This window comes from Panthera leo, chromosome C1 (assembly GCF_018350215.1).
Source record: "Panthera leo isolate Ple1 chromosome C1, P.leo_Ple1_pat1.1, whole genome shotgun sequence".
In the NCBI taxonomy this organism is placed as follows: Eukaryota; Metazoa; Chordata; class Mammalia; order Carnivora; family Felidae; genus Panthera; species Panthera leo.
In genome coordinates, this window is record NC_056686.1 from 165,909,974 (window position 1) to 165,929,257 (window position 19,284).

At 37.1% G+C, this 19,284-nt stretch overlaps 1 protein-coding gene across 2 annotated transcripts in view; it reads right to left on the reverse strand.

Annotated features, from left to right (window-relative positions):
• CCDC141 (coiled-coil domain containing 141) overlaps positions 1 to 19,284 on the reverse strand; it is a 228,886-nt gene that overhangs the window by 11,770 nt on the left and 197,832 nt on the right. For both annotated transcript variants that reach the window (XM_042949270.1, XM_042949269.1), the window contains 5 exons: positions 17,731 to 17,871; positions 16,755 to 16,949; positions 11,634 to 11,817; positions 8,955 to 9,067; positions 5,225 to 5,341 (listed from right to left, as the gene is read on the reverse strand). In XM_042949270.1, the coding sequence (XP_042805204.1) occupies positions 5,225 to 5,341; positions 8,955 to 9,067; positions 11,634 to 11,817; positions 16,755 to 16,949; positions 17,731 to 17,871 (750 nt within the window). The remainder of the gene's footprint in view (positions 1 to 5,224; positions 5,342 to 8,954; positions 9,068 to 11,633; positions 11,818 to 16,754; positions 16,950 to 17,730; positions 17,872 to 19,284) is intronic.

The window sequence follows — 19,284 nt, forward strand, 5'->3', positions numbered from 1 at the left end:
CATGTCCTTGCAAATGGTATGATTTCATTATTTTTTATGGCTGAATAATATTCCATTGTGTGTGTGTGTGTGTGTGTGTGTGTGTGTGTGTGTATGGACACACCACATCTTCTTTATCCATTCATCAGTTGATGGACATATTTTGGCTGTTTTAATAATTTGGCTATTGTAGATAATGCTGCTATAAACATTGAGGTGCATGTATCCCTTTGAATTAGTATTTTTGTATAGTTTGAGTAAATACTTAGTAGTACAATTGCTGGATTGTAGGGTAGTTCTATTTTTGACTTTCTGAGGAAGCTCCATACTGTTTCCAGAGTTGCTGCACCAGTTTGTATTCCCACCAATAGTGTAAAAGGGTTCCTCTTTCTCCACATCTTCACTAACACAGGTATCTTCTGTTGTGTTTAGCCATTCTGACAGGTGTGAGGTGATATGTCATTATAGTTTTGATTTGTATTTCCCTGATGACTGGTGATGTTGAGCATCTTTTCATGTGTGTGCTGGCCATTTGTATGCCTTTTGAAAAATGTCTTTTCATGTGTTGTGCCCAATTCTTAACTGGATTATTTGTTTTGGGGGATGTTGAGTTTGGTAAGTTCTTTATAGATTTTGGATACAAACCCTTCAACAGGTATGTCATTTGCAAATAGCTTCTCCCATTCTGTTGGCTGTCTTTTAGTTTTGTTGATTGTTCCCCTCACTGTGTAGAAGTTTTTTATTTTGATGAAGTCCCAATAGTTTATTTTTGCTTTTTTTACTTGCCTCAGGAGACATGTCTAGAAAGAAGTTGCTATAGCCGATGTCAAGGAGGTTACTGCATATTCTCCTCTAGGATGTTCATGTATTACATTTCAAATTTATTTTTGTGTATGGTGTAAGAAAGTGGTCTAGTTTCATTCTTCTACATGTTGCTCTCCAGTTTTACCAACACCATTTGTTGAAGAGACTGTATTTTTTCTCACTGGATATTCTTTCCTGCTTTGTTGAAGATTAATTGACTATATACTTGTGGGTTCATTTCTGGGTCCTCAGGGCTGTACTATTGACCTGTGTGTCTTTTTTTGTGCCAGTAATGTACTGTTTTGGACTACTACACTTCGATAATATAACTTGAAGTCTGGAATTGTGATGCCTCCAGCTTTGCTTTTCTTTTGCAAAGTTGCTTTGACTATTTGGCTATTGTAAAACTTTAACAATATTTATTCTTCCAATCTATGAGCACAGAATATCTTTCCATTCCTTTGTATCATTTTCCATTTCTTTCATCAGTGTTTTATAGTTTTGAGAGTATAGGTCTTTTACCTCTTTAGTAAGGTTTATTCCTAACCAAATTGTTTTTGGTGCAATTGTAAATGGGATTGATTTCTTAATTTCTATTTCTGCTGCTTCATTATTGGTGTATAGAAATGCAGCAGATTTTTGTGTGTTGATTTTGTATCCTACAACTTTACTGAATTCATTATGAATTCTAGTAATTTTTTGGTAGAGTCTTTTGAGTTTGCTATATAGAGTATCATGTCATCTGCAAATAGTGAAAATTTTACTTCTTCCTTGCTGATTTGAATACCTTTCATTTCTTTTTGTTGTATGATTGCTGAGGCTAGGACTTCCAGTACTTGTTAAATAACAGTGGTGAGTGTGGATATCCCTGTTTTGTTCCTTCACTTTTATACTAAATAACAGATGATCTATCACCTTTTAATTTATATTAAAATAAAACCAATTTCTCAATGAAAATAAATCTTGATTTTTTATTTAAAACCATCTGTTCATTTAATTTTTCTTCTAAGAAAAATAAATAAAAGCAATAAAATAAATGAATTAAAAGCAAAGCAATAAATTGCTTGCTTTGGTAACAATAACCTTCACTTTAAGTCTTAATAAATGTGGGTTGGTTGGCAGTGCAGACAAATGTGCAGAATTTAAAAGATAAGAGGAATTTAGTATCTCTTAGAAACTTAGTTAAGAAGATGAGATGCACAGTGGTGCCCGGGTGGCTCAGTCAATTAAGTGTCTGACTTCGGCTCAGGTCATGATCTTGTGATTTGTGAGTTCAAGCCCTACTTTGGGCTCTGTGCTGACAGCTTAGAGCCGAGAGCCTGTTTCAAAGTCTGTATCTCCCTCTCTTTCTGCTCTTCCTCTACTTGTACTGTGTCTGGCTCTCTCAAAAATAAACATTAAACTTTTTTGTTAATAAAAAAAAGATGTGATGAACAAAAATAAATTCAAAATGGATGAAACACCTAAATGTGAGACAGGAAACCATCAAGATCCTATAGGAGAAAATAGGCAGCAACCTCTTTGACCTGGGTTGCAGAAACTTCTTACTTGACATATCTCTAAAGGCAAGAGAAATAAAAGCAAAAAATGAACTGTTGGGACCTCATCAAGGTAATAAGCTATGGCACAGCAAAGGAAACAATCAACAAAACCAAAAGGCAACTGGTGGAATGGGAGAAGATATTTGCAAACGACATATCCAATAAAGGGTTGTCCAAAATCTATAAAGAACTTACCAAACTCAACACCCAAAACAAATAATCCAGTAGAAATGGGCAGAAGACATGAATAGACACTTTTCCAAAGAAGACAGCCAGATGGTCAACAGACACATGAAAAGATGCTCAACATTGCTCACCATCAGGGAAATACAAATCAAAACCACAATGAGATACCACCTCACACTGGTCAGAGTGGCTAAAATTAACTCAGGAAACAACAGATGTTGGTGAGGATATGGAGAAAGGGGAACCCTATTGCACTGTTGGTGGGAATGCAAGCTGGTGCAGCCAGTCTGGAAAATAGTGTGGAGGCTCCTCAAAAAATTAAAAATAGAAATACCTTAAAGCAAGCAATTGTACTACTAGGAAGTTATCACAAGGATACAAAAATGCTGTTTTGAAGGGGCATGTGTACATGCACCCCAATGTTTATAGCAGCACTTTCAACAATAGCCAAATTATGGAAAAGCCCAAATGTCCATTAACTGATGAATGGATTAAGAAAATGTGGTATGTATATATTACATACATACACACACAATGGAATGTTACTTGGCAATGAAAAAGAATGAAACTTTGCCATTGGAGGATATTTTGCAACTGGAAGATATTTTGCTAAGTGGAATAAGTCAGGGAAAGACAGGTATCATATGATTTTGCTCATGTGTGGAATTTGAGAAACTTAATAGATGATCATAGAGGAAGAGAAGGAAAAATAAGATAAAAAACAGAAAGGGAGGGAAACTATAAATATAGAGAACACACTGAGGGTTGCTGGAGGGGAGATGGGTGGGGGGAAGTGGCTAAATGGGCGCTGGGCATTAAGGAGGGCACTTGTTAGAATGAGTACTGGGTGTCATATGTAAGTGATAAATCACTGGATTCTACTCCTAAAGCCAAGACTACACTGTATGTTAACTGACTTGAGAATAAAAGAAAAGAAAGGAAGGAGGAAAGAATGAACATTGATGCATTTAGTGTTATTCTTTTTTTATTTCAACCACTTGGTCTCAATTGAGGGTGATTTTGCTCCCCAGGGAACATTTGGCAATGTCCATGGACATTTTTTAGCTGTGACAACTGGGTGGGTGGGGGAGGCGTGCCACTGGCATCTAGTTGATAGAGGCCAGGAATGTTGCTATATATCCTGTAACGCACAGGACAGCTCTCCACAGCAAAGAATTCTCTGGGCCAAAATGTCAGCAGTGCTGAGATTGAGAAGACCTGATTTAGACCAATCACAATAACCAAAGATCATTAGACATAAGACTAAGGTTTAACAAAGTAATCAAGGTTTCGCAGCTTTCCTTTGCCTCAGGGTGGAATCAGGGTTTAAGTGCTTCAAGGCCATCCAACAACAAAGTCAGTTTGCGTAATGACACTTGCTGTCTGGAGGTTGTATAATTGCACTAGACCTTGACAAAGATTGAACCTATGGAACACGACCTATATAGAAGATCTAAGAATGGTAATGACTTTAAGGAAAGATAAATCTTTTTCCATGAGATAACTACAACAAGTGGGGAGATATTTATTTTAAACTCTCATATCACAAGAAGCATACTTTATTAATTTGGGGACAGTTGAGAATAATGTTGACTCTATTTGTTCCTTCAGTTCCTTGGGAGAGAGAGGAACATTGGAAGCAAAACTGGCAAAGCAAAAAGACAAGAGCTAATTATAGTCCAGCAGCTATGAATAAAGAGTGAGCAACTTATACCAAAAATTGCATAATGATGTGATTTAAATAATGCTTTTGAAATCATAAAATATTTGCATTTTGTGAATGTTTGCAGTTTTTGGTACATGCTCAAATTATCTGTAATACATAAATTTTAAAGTAATTTAAACATTTTTGTACTTTAGTATTTATATTTCAGTTGGGTTCTATGTTTTAGTATATGTACATGGAAATATCATCTTAGAAGTAACTTCTGTGGGAACAAGATACAAGCTAATTTTGGGCACCCGGGTGGCTCATTTGGTTAAGCATCTGACTTCAGCTCAGGTCATGATCTCACAGTGAGTTCCACCCCCACATCGGGCTCTCTGCTGTTAGCACAGAGCCCACTTCAGATCATTTGTCTCCTTCTCTCTCTGCCCTCCCATCCCCCAAAATACATACATACATACATGCAGTTTTAAAAAAGTTAATTTCATGTATTATGGTTTTCTAGTGGATAATGTAAAACAACAAAATCATAGCTTGGTGGTGTGACAGAAGTGGTTTGGGGGGCTCTTGGGTGGCTCAGTCTGTTAAGAATCCGACTCTTGATTTTGGCTCAGGTCATGATCTCACAGTTCATGGGTTCGAGTCCTGCATTGGGCTCCATGCTGACAGTGTGGAGCCTGCTTGGGATTCTTTCTCTCCCTCTCTGTCTTCCCCTCCCCCACTCACACTCACACGAGTGTTCTCTCTCTCAAAATAAATAAATAAACTTAAAAAAAGAGTGGTTTGGAGTGACAGTATGGTGACTAAACAGCTATCCCAATACCACTGTGAACTACTATGGTCCCAGTATTCAATAGGAAGTGCTCAGAGGGAAATAACTTAGGTGGGAGAAGTACTAAGTAAAGGGTAGAAAGGAGGTACAGGATGAGGGCAATCACATTGAAAGATTTGATTCAGATAGATAAGAAGGCTTTAATTCACTTTATTTTTCAATGAAAAGGGATTCTAATCTCAAAATGCAAAACTGAGACTACATGGTTTTCATTACCTTCTTTCTTTCTTCATTGAATAGTGTCTGCTTATTTCTTGCTGGTTCTTTTAGCAGGTCAACGAAGTCATCATGGAGATCTTCCAAATTCAGATTCATTTTTAAAATGTCTCCCTGCTGTACAAAGAGATGGTTAGTCAGAGTCTGGGCCAGGAAAGATGGAGGCACAGTGCTACACAACAACCACTTGGAAGAAAACATAGGCCACTTGCAACCTTTCAGCAAATGTACTCTACAGGAGAGTGACTATGCCCAGCCCAGGATGTGACTTACAAAATTATCTTGTGAAGTTTCCAGCTCCCCTCCTACCTCACTCCTTTGATCAAGTTCATTGCCGGTAAAAACTGGTGGTTCAAAAGCCCAGCAGGAACAAAGTCATTGCTCTAATAGGATGCACCTACAGGGAGCGTTTTCCAGAGGAAAAAAAAAAAAAAAAAACATTGTGCATGGCAGTCTAAGCCATTAGGAAAGTCTGGGGGAGTGGTGAGGAGGAAGAAATGTCTGAAGGTTCTGGTGGAGAGCAAAGAGGAAATCCAGAGATTTTACGTAAGTAAATATTTGGGAGACTCAGGAAGAGAGGAAGGAGATATCACTGAGTACGTTAAAGAAAAAACAATTGAGAACAAAGGATGCTTCATGTGGATGATGATATTTTGCTCCTGTAGCTCATAGGGCTGTTTTAGTCATGGAAGTATAGGTGTTTGCAAGCTGCCAGGGAACCCCTGTGGGGGCTGAGAAGACTTTGGAAAGGTAAAAGGAGCATCAGGTACACCACATTTAGGATGATTAATTATACTGCACCAGAACATTCCCTATTCCACCTGAAACATGATCAGGCCCATGGTCAGATGGGCCTTAAAGAAACAGCATGTTCCTCAATGTGCTCAACGTGCTATATGGACTCAGAGAATTTGGGGAGATGCTTACTGGGGAGACTCAACTTTTAGTCTAACTCTAAAACTTAAGCTGGTTTGTGCTATTGGTTAAGTTACTCTGCTTTGGTACACACTTGACATCTAATTCCAAAATGGTGGTTGTTGTGGAAAGAATGCTAGAGTTTGAATTGTATCTAATTCCAGAACCTCCACTACTGATGGTGAGGCCCCGGGCAAAGCACTTTTACATTCTTTGAACTTCACCTCTAAAACAAGGAAAACAACATTTGCTTTACTACCATCACAAGATTATTTGCAAATCACTGAAGTAATATATATGAAAAGACTTTGTAAATCTCAAATTGCTACCCAAATAGAAAGGATTATTATCACTATTTTAGCCTTGATAGGGATTTCTGGGCCTATTTTTAATAACCCCTACAAAAGAGCCATAGCACCAACCTTAAAAACATAAAAACTAGATGTTTATGCTTTCATGCAAACATATGTAAACTGTTAGTAAGCATTCTTTGACAAGCTTTTGTTCAGGCTGTAACTGGTAAGAGCCTTGCTGATGCCCGTGTCTCTTGCCAGAGAGGCTCTTCCTCACTTTTATATCCACCCAAATCACATCTTTTTGAGCTATGTATTGAATGATTTTTCTTCTCTGTATCAATCCTTTGAGTTTTTACTACAAATGCCACAACTCTTTCTGGAGAACAAGCTTCAGGCAAAGAATAGTGTTAAATGTGTGGGACCCTAAGCTGAACAGAGTCATAGGGTTTCTTCAGGTGTAATGGAGTAAATGGTTTGGGGTACTAATGGTAGTTATATGTGATGATCACAGTAGGAAAGAATGGGGGAATCAGAGAGGCAGGGACCCAGACCACAAAGGAACTGTGGAGGAGGCAGCATTTAGGTTTGGCTTTGAGAGATAGTAAAATTTAGATAAGCAGAGAGAGAAGGTCATGTACAGGAAGGTTTAGGAGGAGAAAACTCAGAAATGTGGGGTAGCAGACCAGTGAGACAGGAGCCTACGATGAGTATAGAAGCACACTGATTTGGAAAGACAGCCTTGGAATACCAGAAGGCCTTGAGTTTAAACTTTATATAGTAAGCAATGAAGAATTTGTAGTCAAGTGTTTTGAGTGTAAAAATGACATTAGCATTAGGAAGTGTAATCCAGCTGGAATGTATAATCAGGATGCTCCTGACTAGTGCAAAAGGGAATCCAAGTGATGTGTTGGGAATAAGAAAAAGAGGGTGCAATCCTGATTACAGGGGTGTAACAAGAATGGGAAATGAGGAAGTGAGGAGAGGGAGTGGGTAGAGCTTTCAGAAAGAACGGCCATGAAGGTGAAAGCAGAAAGGAATATCACTTTGAGAGAGTAAATTTTATTAAGTGGACCTCACTTGAGGAAGTACAACAGAAATGGGAGGGATGTTGTAGATAGTAAAGAGCAAAGAGTCAGGGGAAGTAGCAGTTTTCAAGCTGTGTCCTGGAAGTCAAGAGAAGAAACAGATCCTCGGAGGGTTGGATGGAGGTGGGGAGGAAATGATCATTGTTTAAAAAGATAATATAAGACCCATGGCACATTCATACATTATTGATGGCATTAAAATTCTAAAATATTTGTGGAATTTAATTTAACGTATGTATATTAGGAACATTAACAATTTTGTACTCATTTACCCAAATCTGCCCTGGAGAGCTTATGTGTAGGTAACAATACAAGAGAAAAAAAAAATCTTTATGCACGAAGATGTTCATTGCAGTGTTAATTAAATGGTAAAATAAAAAAAGAAAAAAAGTTGAAAATCTGTTTCTTAAAGAAAAAAGATAATTTGGTCATCCACTCAGTTAAAAGATAAGCAAACTATTCTGAATGGACTGAGTACTCAAATTTATGATGTGGAAATTCATACAGAAAAAAAAAGGTTGCTAGAAATAGAATTCTGCTCTGAACTGCAAGAGCACCATTATGTCTCCATATCAACAATAATCACAATAACCATGGGTGTCTTCACATTCAATCCTCAGGGTTACTCTGTGATTAGGATCCCCTATTTCCTCCATTTTATAGATCAAGAAACTGAGACTCAAAGAGATGAAGTAACTTGCCCCAAATCACAAATCCAGTTATTTGGAGAATTGGTATTCTGAGGCAGCTGTATTTTACTCTACGGCTTGTGCTCTTAATTACCTTGTCATTCTCTACATCTTAAGTAACTAGTTCTTTCAGCCAGTTGTTAAAATAGTACTAATGAAGCTAGTTTTCATAAAATACAGACAAAACAATATATGCATTTCTCTCTCATAACTGGATTTTTGCCTAGGGATTAGACATCAACATATTTTCTATTTTTTATTCCATCAGCTTATTACTTCATGAAAGATGCTAATGATTAGTTCAATACTTCCATGAAGCTAAATGTTCAATGAATCTAATACGTGAAGATTTAGTTTTATTTTCTCCGGGGCCACAATTTGGAAGGAAAAAGAACCCTTACATTTATTATCTGGGAATGAAAGTATAAGGCTACTTAATACAGACTTTACTTTGATTTTAATGGCATACATTTATCCTTTAGGATGTGATCCATGAAAATGTAAATGAGACACCTTAATTGTGTTTAGCCCTCATTCCCAGCAATATTTTTCTCTGCAGTGATGGAAAAGAAACAGAATTAATTATCAGAAACACCCAGATAATTATGTTAGAAAGCTGTGAAACAAATGTGCACATTATGTCCCTTGAGAATTTCCATTAGAACATCTTTGGACCAGAAGACACTTATCAACACATTTTTATTTATATCACTTGAAAATACATACTCTGGGAAGAAGAAATTACCTTCAGCTTTTCTTCAAGCTCTGTGAGAGAGACGCATAATTCAGTGATAGATTCAAGAACCTCTTTGTGTTTTGCCACTATTTTCTCAGCATATTTCTGCCCTTCTTCAAAACCTGGTGAGGAGAAGGGACAAAAGACAAAAAACAAAACAAAACAAAACAAAACAACTATTTTTTGAGGTCAAATCCTTAGCAGAAAACAAACAAACAAACAAACAAACTCTGCTAGGGTGTTAATTCATTTCCCCAGTATCTGGTGTAAAGGCTGGTAGATAGTAAGTGCTTAATAAATACTTGTTGAATAGATAAATAAATGAATGAAGGCATGAAAAACAGGTACCCTAGGAAAATGGTTACAAATCTGCTGTACCACATCACTTTCATGTAGCCTAAACCATGTTGCTTTGTTAATATTCTTAAAGCTCCACTCTAATCCATTTTCTCCTGTTTTTGAACATTCAATCATTCTTTATTCATGGATTCAAAGCCCTCCATAATATAGTTTCAAGGTGCTTCTCCCAAACGTATGCCACCCTAGTTCCCTCACACATTTAGTTCTGGTCAAACTGAACCAGCAACTCTCCCCCTGCGAATCCCCATAGCCAGAGTATTCTTTCCTATACCAAGAATACCCTTCCCCCACTCTCTGCTGTCAAAACCCTATGTACTCTTCAAGATCTACTTCAAATAGCAATATCTCTGAAATGTTCTTAATCTTTGCCTGCCTAGATTTTTTTTCTCTCTACCTGAATAACAATAAAAATAGCTACCATGTAGTGAGTGTTCATTGTTTGACTATGGCTAAACGTTGTATTTTATTTATTTATTTATTTATTTATTTATTTATTCATTCATTCATTCATTTACCATTTCAACCATTTTTGAGTGTGCAGTACAGTGGCATTGAATACATTCTCATTGTTGTGCAGCCATCACCACTATCCATCTCCACAACTTTTTCATCTTCCCAAACTGAAACTCTGTACCCATTAAAAAACAGCTCCCATTTCTCTCTGCCCCTAACTCCTGGTAACCACTACTCTACTTTCTATCTCTTAAATCCGACTACTCTGGGTCCCTGCTGTAAGTGGAATCACATAATATTTGTCTTTTTGTGTTTGGCTTCTTTCACTTGGCATTATGTCTTTAAGGCTCATCCCTGTTGTTAACAGGTTATGGCTAAGCACTTTATACGCATTAATGTAATTCTCCTTGGATTCTCTAGGTTCTATCGCATTTTACATATGACAAAACTGAGACTCAAAGAGTCTCAGGTTACCCAGACAATCATTGCAGGAGCAGGGATTTGAAACCAGGATTACAGACTCCATGGCTTAGACTAAGCTGTATTTCACGTTGTTATGAGCTGAACTGTGTCTCCTTCAGAATTCGTAAATTGAAGCCTCAACCTCCAGTATCTCAGAATGTTACCACATTTGGAGATAAGGTCCTTCAAGAGGTGATTAAGTAAAAATGAGGCCATTAGGACGGGCCCTAATCCAATATGACTGGATCCCTCCCACAAAAGATGAGGGAGAGACACCAATGGGAGCCTGTGCACAGAGGAATGCCTGTATGAAAAGGCAGCAAGAACTCAGCCGGCAGCCAGCCAAGGAAAGAAGCCTCAGGCAACACCAATCCTGTCAGCACCTCAACCTTGTGATCTTGGACTTCCAGCCTCCAGAACTGTGAGGAAATGAATTTCTGTTGTTTCAGCTGCCCAGTCTATGGTATCTTGTGATGTTAACCCTAGCAAACCAATACTCACTTTTCATACCTTTCTTACTGCATTAACCATAACATGACTTCTAGGCCTAGGTTGTGGATTCTCAAATGAAGAAACTAAGTTTTATTTGTCTTTAAATCAATCACACCTCTTCATAGATAATAGGTATTCAAATTTTTTTAGATAAATTTATTTGCATTAAAATTCTGGGTCCAATGATGTTTGGGTAGCCTGTAAGAGTTAAAATAATATTCCTAAAGCATCTTACTCGATGAAAATTTTGAAAATTGCATAGCTTTCATACTGAGCAGATGAAGATTGATGACATTCATTTATTTATACAAGGTATTTACTCAATGATTCATTTATTTACCAAATATTTGTGAAGTACTTAGTACATACCACAAAGCAGTAAACTAACAGGCAAAATCCCTTCTCTCATGGAGCTTACAGTCTGGTGTAAAAGCCAGGCAATAGACAAATAACTATACAATTTGTCAAGTGGTGATAAGGGCCAGGAATGCAGACAAAGCAGGATGCAGGATGATGAATAATGGGAGGGGGATTTAACTTGTCTTGGTCTTTGTGAGAAGTTAGTGTGTTTGGAAACTGAATAGAATACAGTGGATAAAATACACTGGAATAAGCAGAGCATTGTTCTGGTTTTATTACCCTGGGGATGAGCGACAGGAATAGGGGAGAAAAGAACACAGAGAAGGAGGGTTTATACAATATAGTGAAAATCCAAAGGCCTCGTCTCCTGCAGGCAGAAGTTACTTCCTATTTTCCCTCCTGCTTACTTTTATAGAGATGGGCTCTTATCTTGAGTCTCTTCCCCCAAGTAGTTGCTACAGTGAGGACCCTGAAGGCCTGCCATGCTCTGCTTTCTGCTGGATTAGGTGGCTATAGATTTGTTCAATGGCAAATTGCTGGATATTTTTAAAAAGACCTCACCATATAAGCGCTGGGCTAGGTCACTGATCTCCTGAATCCTTTCTTCTTGCTGAGGCACTGAGGGCATGATATACTTATTGAACTGCTGGTGGAGAATTTCCACAGCTTCCTTTGTCTTGCACTCTGTAGAGTATTTTCCAACTCTTACAACTGTGGCACTTGCGTCTTCATACCAAAAATGACACTAAATTAAAATGGGATAAAGTATAGATTAAGGAGACACCATCCTTCTAAAGTTCTTCATTTTGACCACTGAAGTATCAAATTTCAAATCCCTCAAACTTTATAATCACATTAGTTTGAACTTTCTAAGTTATAATAAAGAAAATATCAAAATATGATCATATGTTTTTGCACTAGGGTATTAGAGTCAGTTAAGAAAATAAAGGTATAGAAATGCATTTGATTTTCCTGCCTTCTTAGATTTACCTAAAATAGAATTCCTAAGAACATTATACACTTACAAGAACATGCAGTAAAAAAAGTGTATAGCACTAAAAATAATTCAAATCTCAGCTAAAAGAAAAGAAAAAAGCCCAAACATACAAAATCTAGTCTATTTTTTTTTTGCTTTTATTTTTTTTAATTTTTTTTATTTTTTAATATATGAAATTTACTGTCAAATTGGTTTCCATACAACACCCAGTGCTCATCCCAAAAGGTGCCCTCCTCAATACCCATCACCCACCCTGCCCTCCCTCCCACCCCCCATCAACCCTCAGTCTGTTCTCAGTTTTTAACAGTCTCTTATGCTTTGGCTCTCTCCCACTCTAACCTCTTTTTTTTTTTTCCTTCCCCTCCCCCATGGGTTTCTGTTACGTTTCTCAGGATCCACATAAGAGTGAAACCATATGGTATCTGTCTTTCTCTGTATGGCTTATTTCACTTAGCATCACACTCTCCAGTTCCATCCACGTTGCTACAAAAGGCCATATTTCATTTTTTCTCATTGCCACGTAGTATTCCATTGTGTATATAAACCACAATTTCTTTATCCATTCATCAGTTGATGGACATTTAGGCTCTTTCCATAATTTGGCTATTGTTGAGAGTGCTGCTATAAACATTGGGGTACAAGTGCCCCTATGCATCAGTACTCCTGTATCCCTTGGATAAATTCCTAGCAGTGCTATTGCTGGGTCATAGGGTAGGTCTATTTTTAATTTTCTGAGGAACCTCCACACTGCTTTCCAGAGTGGCTGCACCAATTTGCATTCCCACCAACAGTGCAAGAGGGTTCCTGTTTCTCCACATCCTCTCCAGCATCTATAGTCTCCTGATTTGTTCATTTTGGCCACTCTGACTGGCGTGAGGTGATATCTGAGTGTGGTTTTGATTTGTATTTCCCTGATAAGGAGCGACGTTGAACATCTTTTCATGTGCCTGTTGGCCATCCGGATGTCTTCTTTAGAGAAGTGTCTATTCATGTTTTCTGCCCATTTCTTCACTGGGTTATTTGTTTTTCGGGTGTGGAGTTTGATGAGCTCTTTATAGATTTTGGATACTAGCCCTTTGTCCGATGTGTCATTTGCAAATATCTTTTCCCATTCCGTTGGTTGCCTTTTAGTTTTGTTGGTTGTTTCCTTTGCTGTGCAGAAGCTTTTTATCTTCATAAGGTCCCAGTAATTCACTTTTGCTTTTAATTCCCTTGCCTTTGGGGATGTGCCGAGTAAGAGATTGCTACGGCTGAGGTCAGAGAGGTCTTTTCCTGCTTTCTCCTCTAAGGTTTTGATGGTTTCCTGTCTCACATTCAGGTCCTTTATCCATTTTGAGTTTATTTTTGTGAATGGTGTGAGAAAGTGGTCTAGTTTCAACCTTCTGCATGTTGCTGTCCAGTTCTCCCAGCACCATTTGTTAAAGAGACTGTCTTTTTTCCATTGGATATTCTTTCCTGCTTTGTCAAAGATGAGTTGGCCATACGTTTGTGGGTCTAGTTCTGGGGTTTCTAGTCTATTCCATTGGTCTGTGTGTCTGTTTTTATGCCAATACCATGCTGTCTTGATGATGACAGCTTTGTAGTAGAGGCTAAAGTCTGGGATTGTGATGCCTCCTGCTTTGGTCTTCTTCTTCAAAATTACTTTGGCTATTCGGGGCCTTTTGTGGTTCCATATGAATTTTAGGATTGCTTGTTCTAGTTTCCAGAAGAATGCTGGTGCAATTTTGATTGGGATTGCATTGAATGTGTAGATAGCTTTGGGTAGTATTGACATTTTGACAATATTTATTCTTCCAATCCATGAGCAGGGAATGTCTTTCCATTTCTTTATATCTTCTTCAATTACCTGCATAAGCTTTCTATAGTTTTCAGCATACAGATCTTTTACATCTTTGGTTAGATTTATTCCTAGGTATTTTATGCTTCTTGGTGCAATTGTGAATGGGATCAGTTTCTTTATTTGTCTTTCTGTTGCTTCATTGTTAGTGTATAAGAATGCAACTGATTTCTGTACATTGATTTTGTATCCTGTGACTTTGCTGAATTCATTTATCAGTTCTAGCAGACTTTTGGTGGAGTCTATTGGGTTTTCCATGTATACTATCATGTCATTTACGAAAAGTGAAAGCTTGACTTCATCTTTGCCAATTTTGATGCCTTTGATTTCCTTTTGTTGTCTGATTGCTGATGCTAGAACTTCCAGCACTATGTTAAACAACAGCGGTGAGAGTGGGCATCCCTGTCATGTTCCTGATCTCAGGGAAAAAGCTCTCAGTTTTTCCCCGTTGAGGATGATGTTAGCTGTGGGCTTTTCATAAATGGCTTTTATGATCTTTAAGTATGTTCCTTCTATCCCGACTTTCTCAAGGGTTTTTATTAAGAAAGGGTGCTGGATTTTGTCAAAGGCCTTTTCTGCATCCATTGATAGGATCATATGGTTCTTCTCTTTTTTTTTGTTAATGTGATGTATCACGTTGATCCATTTGCGAATGTTGAACCAGCCCTGCATCCCAGGAATGAATCCTACTTGATCATGGTGAATAATTCTTTTTATATGCTGTTGAATTCGATTTGCTAGTATCTTACTGAGAATTTTTGCATCCATCTTCATCAGAGATATTGGCCTGTAGTTCTCTTTTTTTACTGGGTCTCTGTCTGGTTTAGGAATCAAAGTAATACTGGCTTCATAGAATGAGTCTGGAAGTTTTCCTTCCCTTTCTATTTCTTGGAATAGCTTGAGAAAGATAGGTATTATCTCTGCTTTAAACGTCTGGTAGAACTCCCCTGGGAAGCCAACTGGTCCTGGACTCCTATTTGTTGGGAGATTTTTGATAACCGATTCAATTTCTTCGCTGGTTATGGGTCTGTTCAAGCTTTCTATTTCCTCCTGATTGAGGTTTGGAAGAGTGTGGGTGTTTAGGAATTTGTCCATTTCTTCCAGGTTGTCCAATTTGTTGGCATATAATTTTTCATAGTATTCCCTGATAATTATTTGTATCTCTGAGGGATTGGTTGTAATAATTCCATTTTCATTCATGATTTTATCTATTTGGGTCATCTCCCTTTTCTTTTTCAGAAGCCTGGCTAGAGGTTTGTCAATTTTGTTTATTTTTTCAAAAAACCAACTCTTGGTTTCGTTGATCTGCTCTACAGTTTTTTTAGATTCTATGTTGTTTATTTCTGCTCTGATCTTTATTATTTCTCTTCTTCTTCTGGGTTTAGGCTGCCTTTGCTGTTCTGCTTCTATTTCCTTTAGGTGTGCTGTTAGATTTTGTATTTGGGATTTTTCTTGTTTCTTGAGATAGGCCTGGATTGCAATGTATTTTCCTCTCAGGACTGCCTTCGCTGCGTCCCAAAGTGTTTGGATTGCTGTATTTTCATTTTCGTTTGTTTCCATATATTTTTTAATTTCTTCTCTAATTGCCTGGTTGACCCACTCATTCGTTAGTAGGGTGTTCTTTAACCTCCATGCTTTTGGAGGTTTTCCAGACTTTTTCCTGTGGTTGATTTCAAGCTTCATAGCATTGTGGTCTGAAAGTATGCATGGTATAATTTCAATTCTTGTAAACTTATGAAGGGCTGTTTTGTGACCCAGTATATGATCTATCTTGGAGAATGTTCCATGTGCACTCGAGAAGAAAGTATATTCTCCAAACATACAAAATCTAGTCTAATTGACTGAAATAATTAACAATACATGGATAAAGTATTGCCTGACTAACACTCTAATAAATAAATTCTCTTTTAAGAATGAGATCTAGTTTATCAATTAAGGAAGTATCATCTAAAGAATAGCATTTGACTTTTTTTAATAGAAGATACTTATATAATATTTTCAAAATACAGTGGAGAACTGAGACAGTTTCTCACAAAAAATACTAAATAACTGTGATGGAAGGAATGTGTCTGACCAAGGCCGGAGAAATTATGATGAGCAAGAAATAGAAGCACATGACTCTGTTAAGAGCTGCCTTTAAATAAGTGCCAGAGAGCTACAGCAAACCTATACATCAGATAGAGAAGAATGATCACCCTCATTCTCCTTAGCATGGTGTTACATCTAAACACTGCTGCATCAGTGGTAAAGAGAGACACGTTTTGTCTCACAGAATAATGGGCTTCAAAGAACCTCAAGTGCGGAATTTCTTCAATATGAAGTGTGCAAATAATAATTTTAACTTGTCAAATTTTGTACAGTGTATGAGCACTCTACCATTTATCCTCTGCAAAAATAAATGCCAATACAAAAGCAAAAATAATGCCAATAACAATCTTTTTACCTGAAAATTCCCAGTATCACTTTTCTTTCTAAACATTTTCAAATTCTGTGAAATAAGTAAGTCATTTTGAGTATTTTAAAAAGCAGTGAACATAATTCCATGATGGTTAAACATCTTGAGTTGATGGGGTCATGTGGAAATGGGAAACTCTTATATGTTGCTGGTAAGAGAAAATTAGTAAAATGTTTCCAAAGAACATTTGGACATTACAATCAAAACCTTGTAACATTCATTCTCTTTGGTCTAGCAATTCTACTTTAAGAAATTATCCTAGGAAAATAATCATGAAAAGGAGGAGATGTATAGATTTCATGACAATAACATCTAAAGCAGCATTGTTTTAAAGTAGCAGAGTAATTTTACAAAACAATATTACATATGGATATCATTACAACAAGAAGATACCTCTTCTATCATTTCCTGGAGATGTTCAGTCAGGTCCAAATTCATCTTGTAATCTGTCACAACTTTTTCAAACTCATCCACATGTTTTTGCAAATCTTTCATGGTTTCCAAAAGGACATTCACTTTATTATTTGGATAATTTAAGAGAGAATAAGAAGTTTTATTCTCAACTTTTCCCATTTTCATTTTCAAAGCCTGTGCAAAAAAAAACACCCAGCTTTTAAAATAACACTCAATTTTTATTTATGAGGCTAGATAGTGATTATATAATAAGAGAAAAACTTGGAGAAATTTTTGCAGCTTTCTCCGTTATATAATATTAAAATAATAATTATCACGAATGTATTTTGGAAAGAATGGGTTTTCTTCCACATATTTTATTGATCCAGTATTAATATCATGTAGAAAATTCACTATGTACCAGGTTCTATTCCAGATTTCGAGAATGATACTATGATTAAAAAAGACAACGATCATAAAATAAAATATTTTATTGTCTTCAATAAGCTCACTGTTTCCTGGGAAAGGTATTCAAATAATCTAGCCAGGGGTTCTAGGAGCAGTGGAGGAGGTTCCTGACATTGGCAGGTGCAAGAAAGGAAAAGGGGTGTACAAAAGGTGTAGACATGCATGTGTGTGCACGTGCGTGTGCACGTGTGTGTGTGTGTGTGTGTGTGTGTGTGTGCATGCGCTGTGGGGAAGAATGGAAGCAGAGAGGCTGGGTAAGTTTGGTACAATCCATTCCAGAGCTGCCTCAAGAGATAAATTAACTTAAACAATTTACATGGGAACCCAATTGTCACAAAAGCAGAAAACTACCTTCTCAGTCCCAATGCTACAAAAAGGCCCAAAGATTAAGCATCTAGAATTAAAATGCAAAATGTTTTGCAGTAATTGTAGTAGTTCATGCACATGCACACACACACACACACACACACACACACACACAAATGCACCACCCACACTTTCTCTTTACCTGTATTTTTTCAGCATACACATCAACTTGTTGAATTTGATATTTAAGAGCCTTCAGATTCCGAGCTTTTTCATTTTTCTTGGTGTAATTAAACTTCAAATTGTTGAATTTCTTTTTTATATCTTTGAATGACTCTTTGAGCTGTAGTTCAGTAAAAAGAAAGAGGTGATTTCCTTAAAATGAGGACACTAATATTGACTTGTAAAAAATAAAAAGTCTAAACACTTCAAGATATTGATAATCTTCAAAATGTATTCAGTGATTTTGCAATAGGAAACAAGTCTGGTATATGCGAAATTAAACATATCCCCAAAATATAAGTAAGCATAAATTGTTCTTTGTACTTCTTGATTTGTAATTTATAATTAGATTTATAAGTATAGAATATCCTTTGGCCTCCAAACAAGACAATTTTTAACATACCATAGATTTTCAACAACTCAAATTTTCTTATTTGTATTGATTTGACATCAAGTGCCCCCATTCATTTCATTCTCAGTGCGCTAGCATTTGCCCCAGATCCTTTTATCTCCAGAGGCTCTGTCTTTTTTTTTTTTTAATGTTTATTTGTTTATTTTTGAGAGAGAGAGCACAAGCAGGGGAGTGGCAGAGAGAGAGGGCGAGGCACAGAATCTGAAACAGACTCCAGGCTCTGAACTGTTAGCACAGAGACTGGTGCGAGGCTTGAACTCCCCAACAGTGAGATCATGACCTGAGCCAAAGTCAGACACTTAACCGACTGAGACACCCGGGTGCCCCAAGGCACCCTTATGGCCATCAGGTATTAATTTATGAGGCTTCAACGAGCTGTTCCTGTTGAAGAGGTCAATGAAGAGTTGATATACAGACCACTGAGGACAATAGTGAGATGTAAGAGGAGACCCAATATGAGATTTAGCAGGAAAAGTACTTTATTTGTCCAAATCCAGTTTAAAAAAGTTATTTTTCATGAGCAGTTTCCAGAAGAGATTTCCTTATTAGGTATAGGCCACTAACTTCAGATGTCCTTCCAATCCAAAGTAAAGTGACAGTGTCACCACTGATGGCAATGCTAACCTGTGTATAAACCAAGCATAGGGCTATGAACTGAGACTAGGGCATGCATCATGACAGCCCGGAGAACACACAGGTCACCTTTACCAGTGACCAAAGTTCTAGCAGCCCATTCCATTAAACACACCACTTTCTGTGCCCTTCTCCATATTCAAGAAAGATAAACATATTGACAGGTTCTTTATATTATCAGCAAGGGGAAGTAAAGAGAAAGCATAAACCTTCTTAGATTATAGGGAAGCATTTAACAGCAAAAAATGAACAATGTCATGGTTGATAAATCTGAGCAATGATAAGAAAAGTCAGAAGCATATTAAAATTCTTTTCAATGGCAGCAAATAAATTATTTGGAAGGGAATAAGAGCTGTGTACATGCAGATTCTAGACTTGTAATGCATAAAAAAATATATCTGCCCTAAAAAAATATTTCTTTTCTCAAAACGCTTACTCAAATTCTGCATATTATAAAAACAGAACCTTGACTTTATCTTTACCATTTCT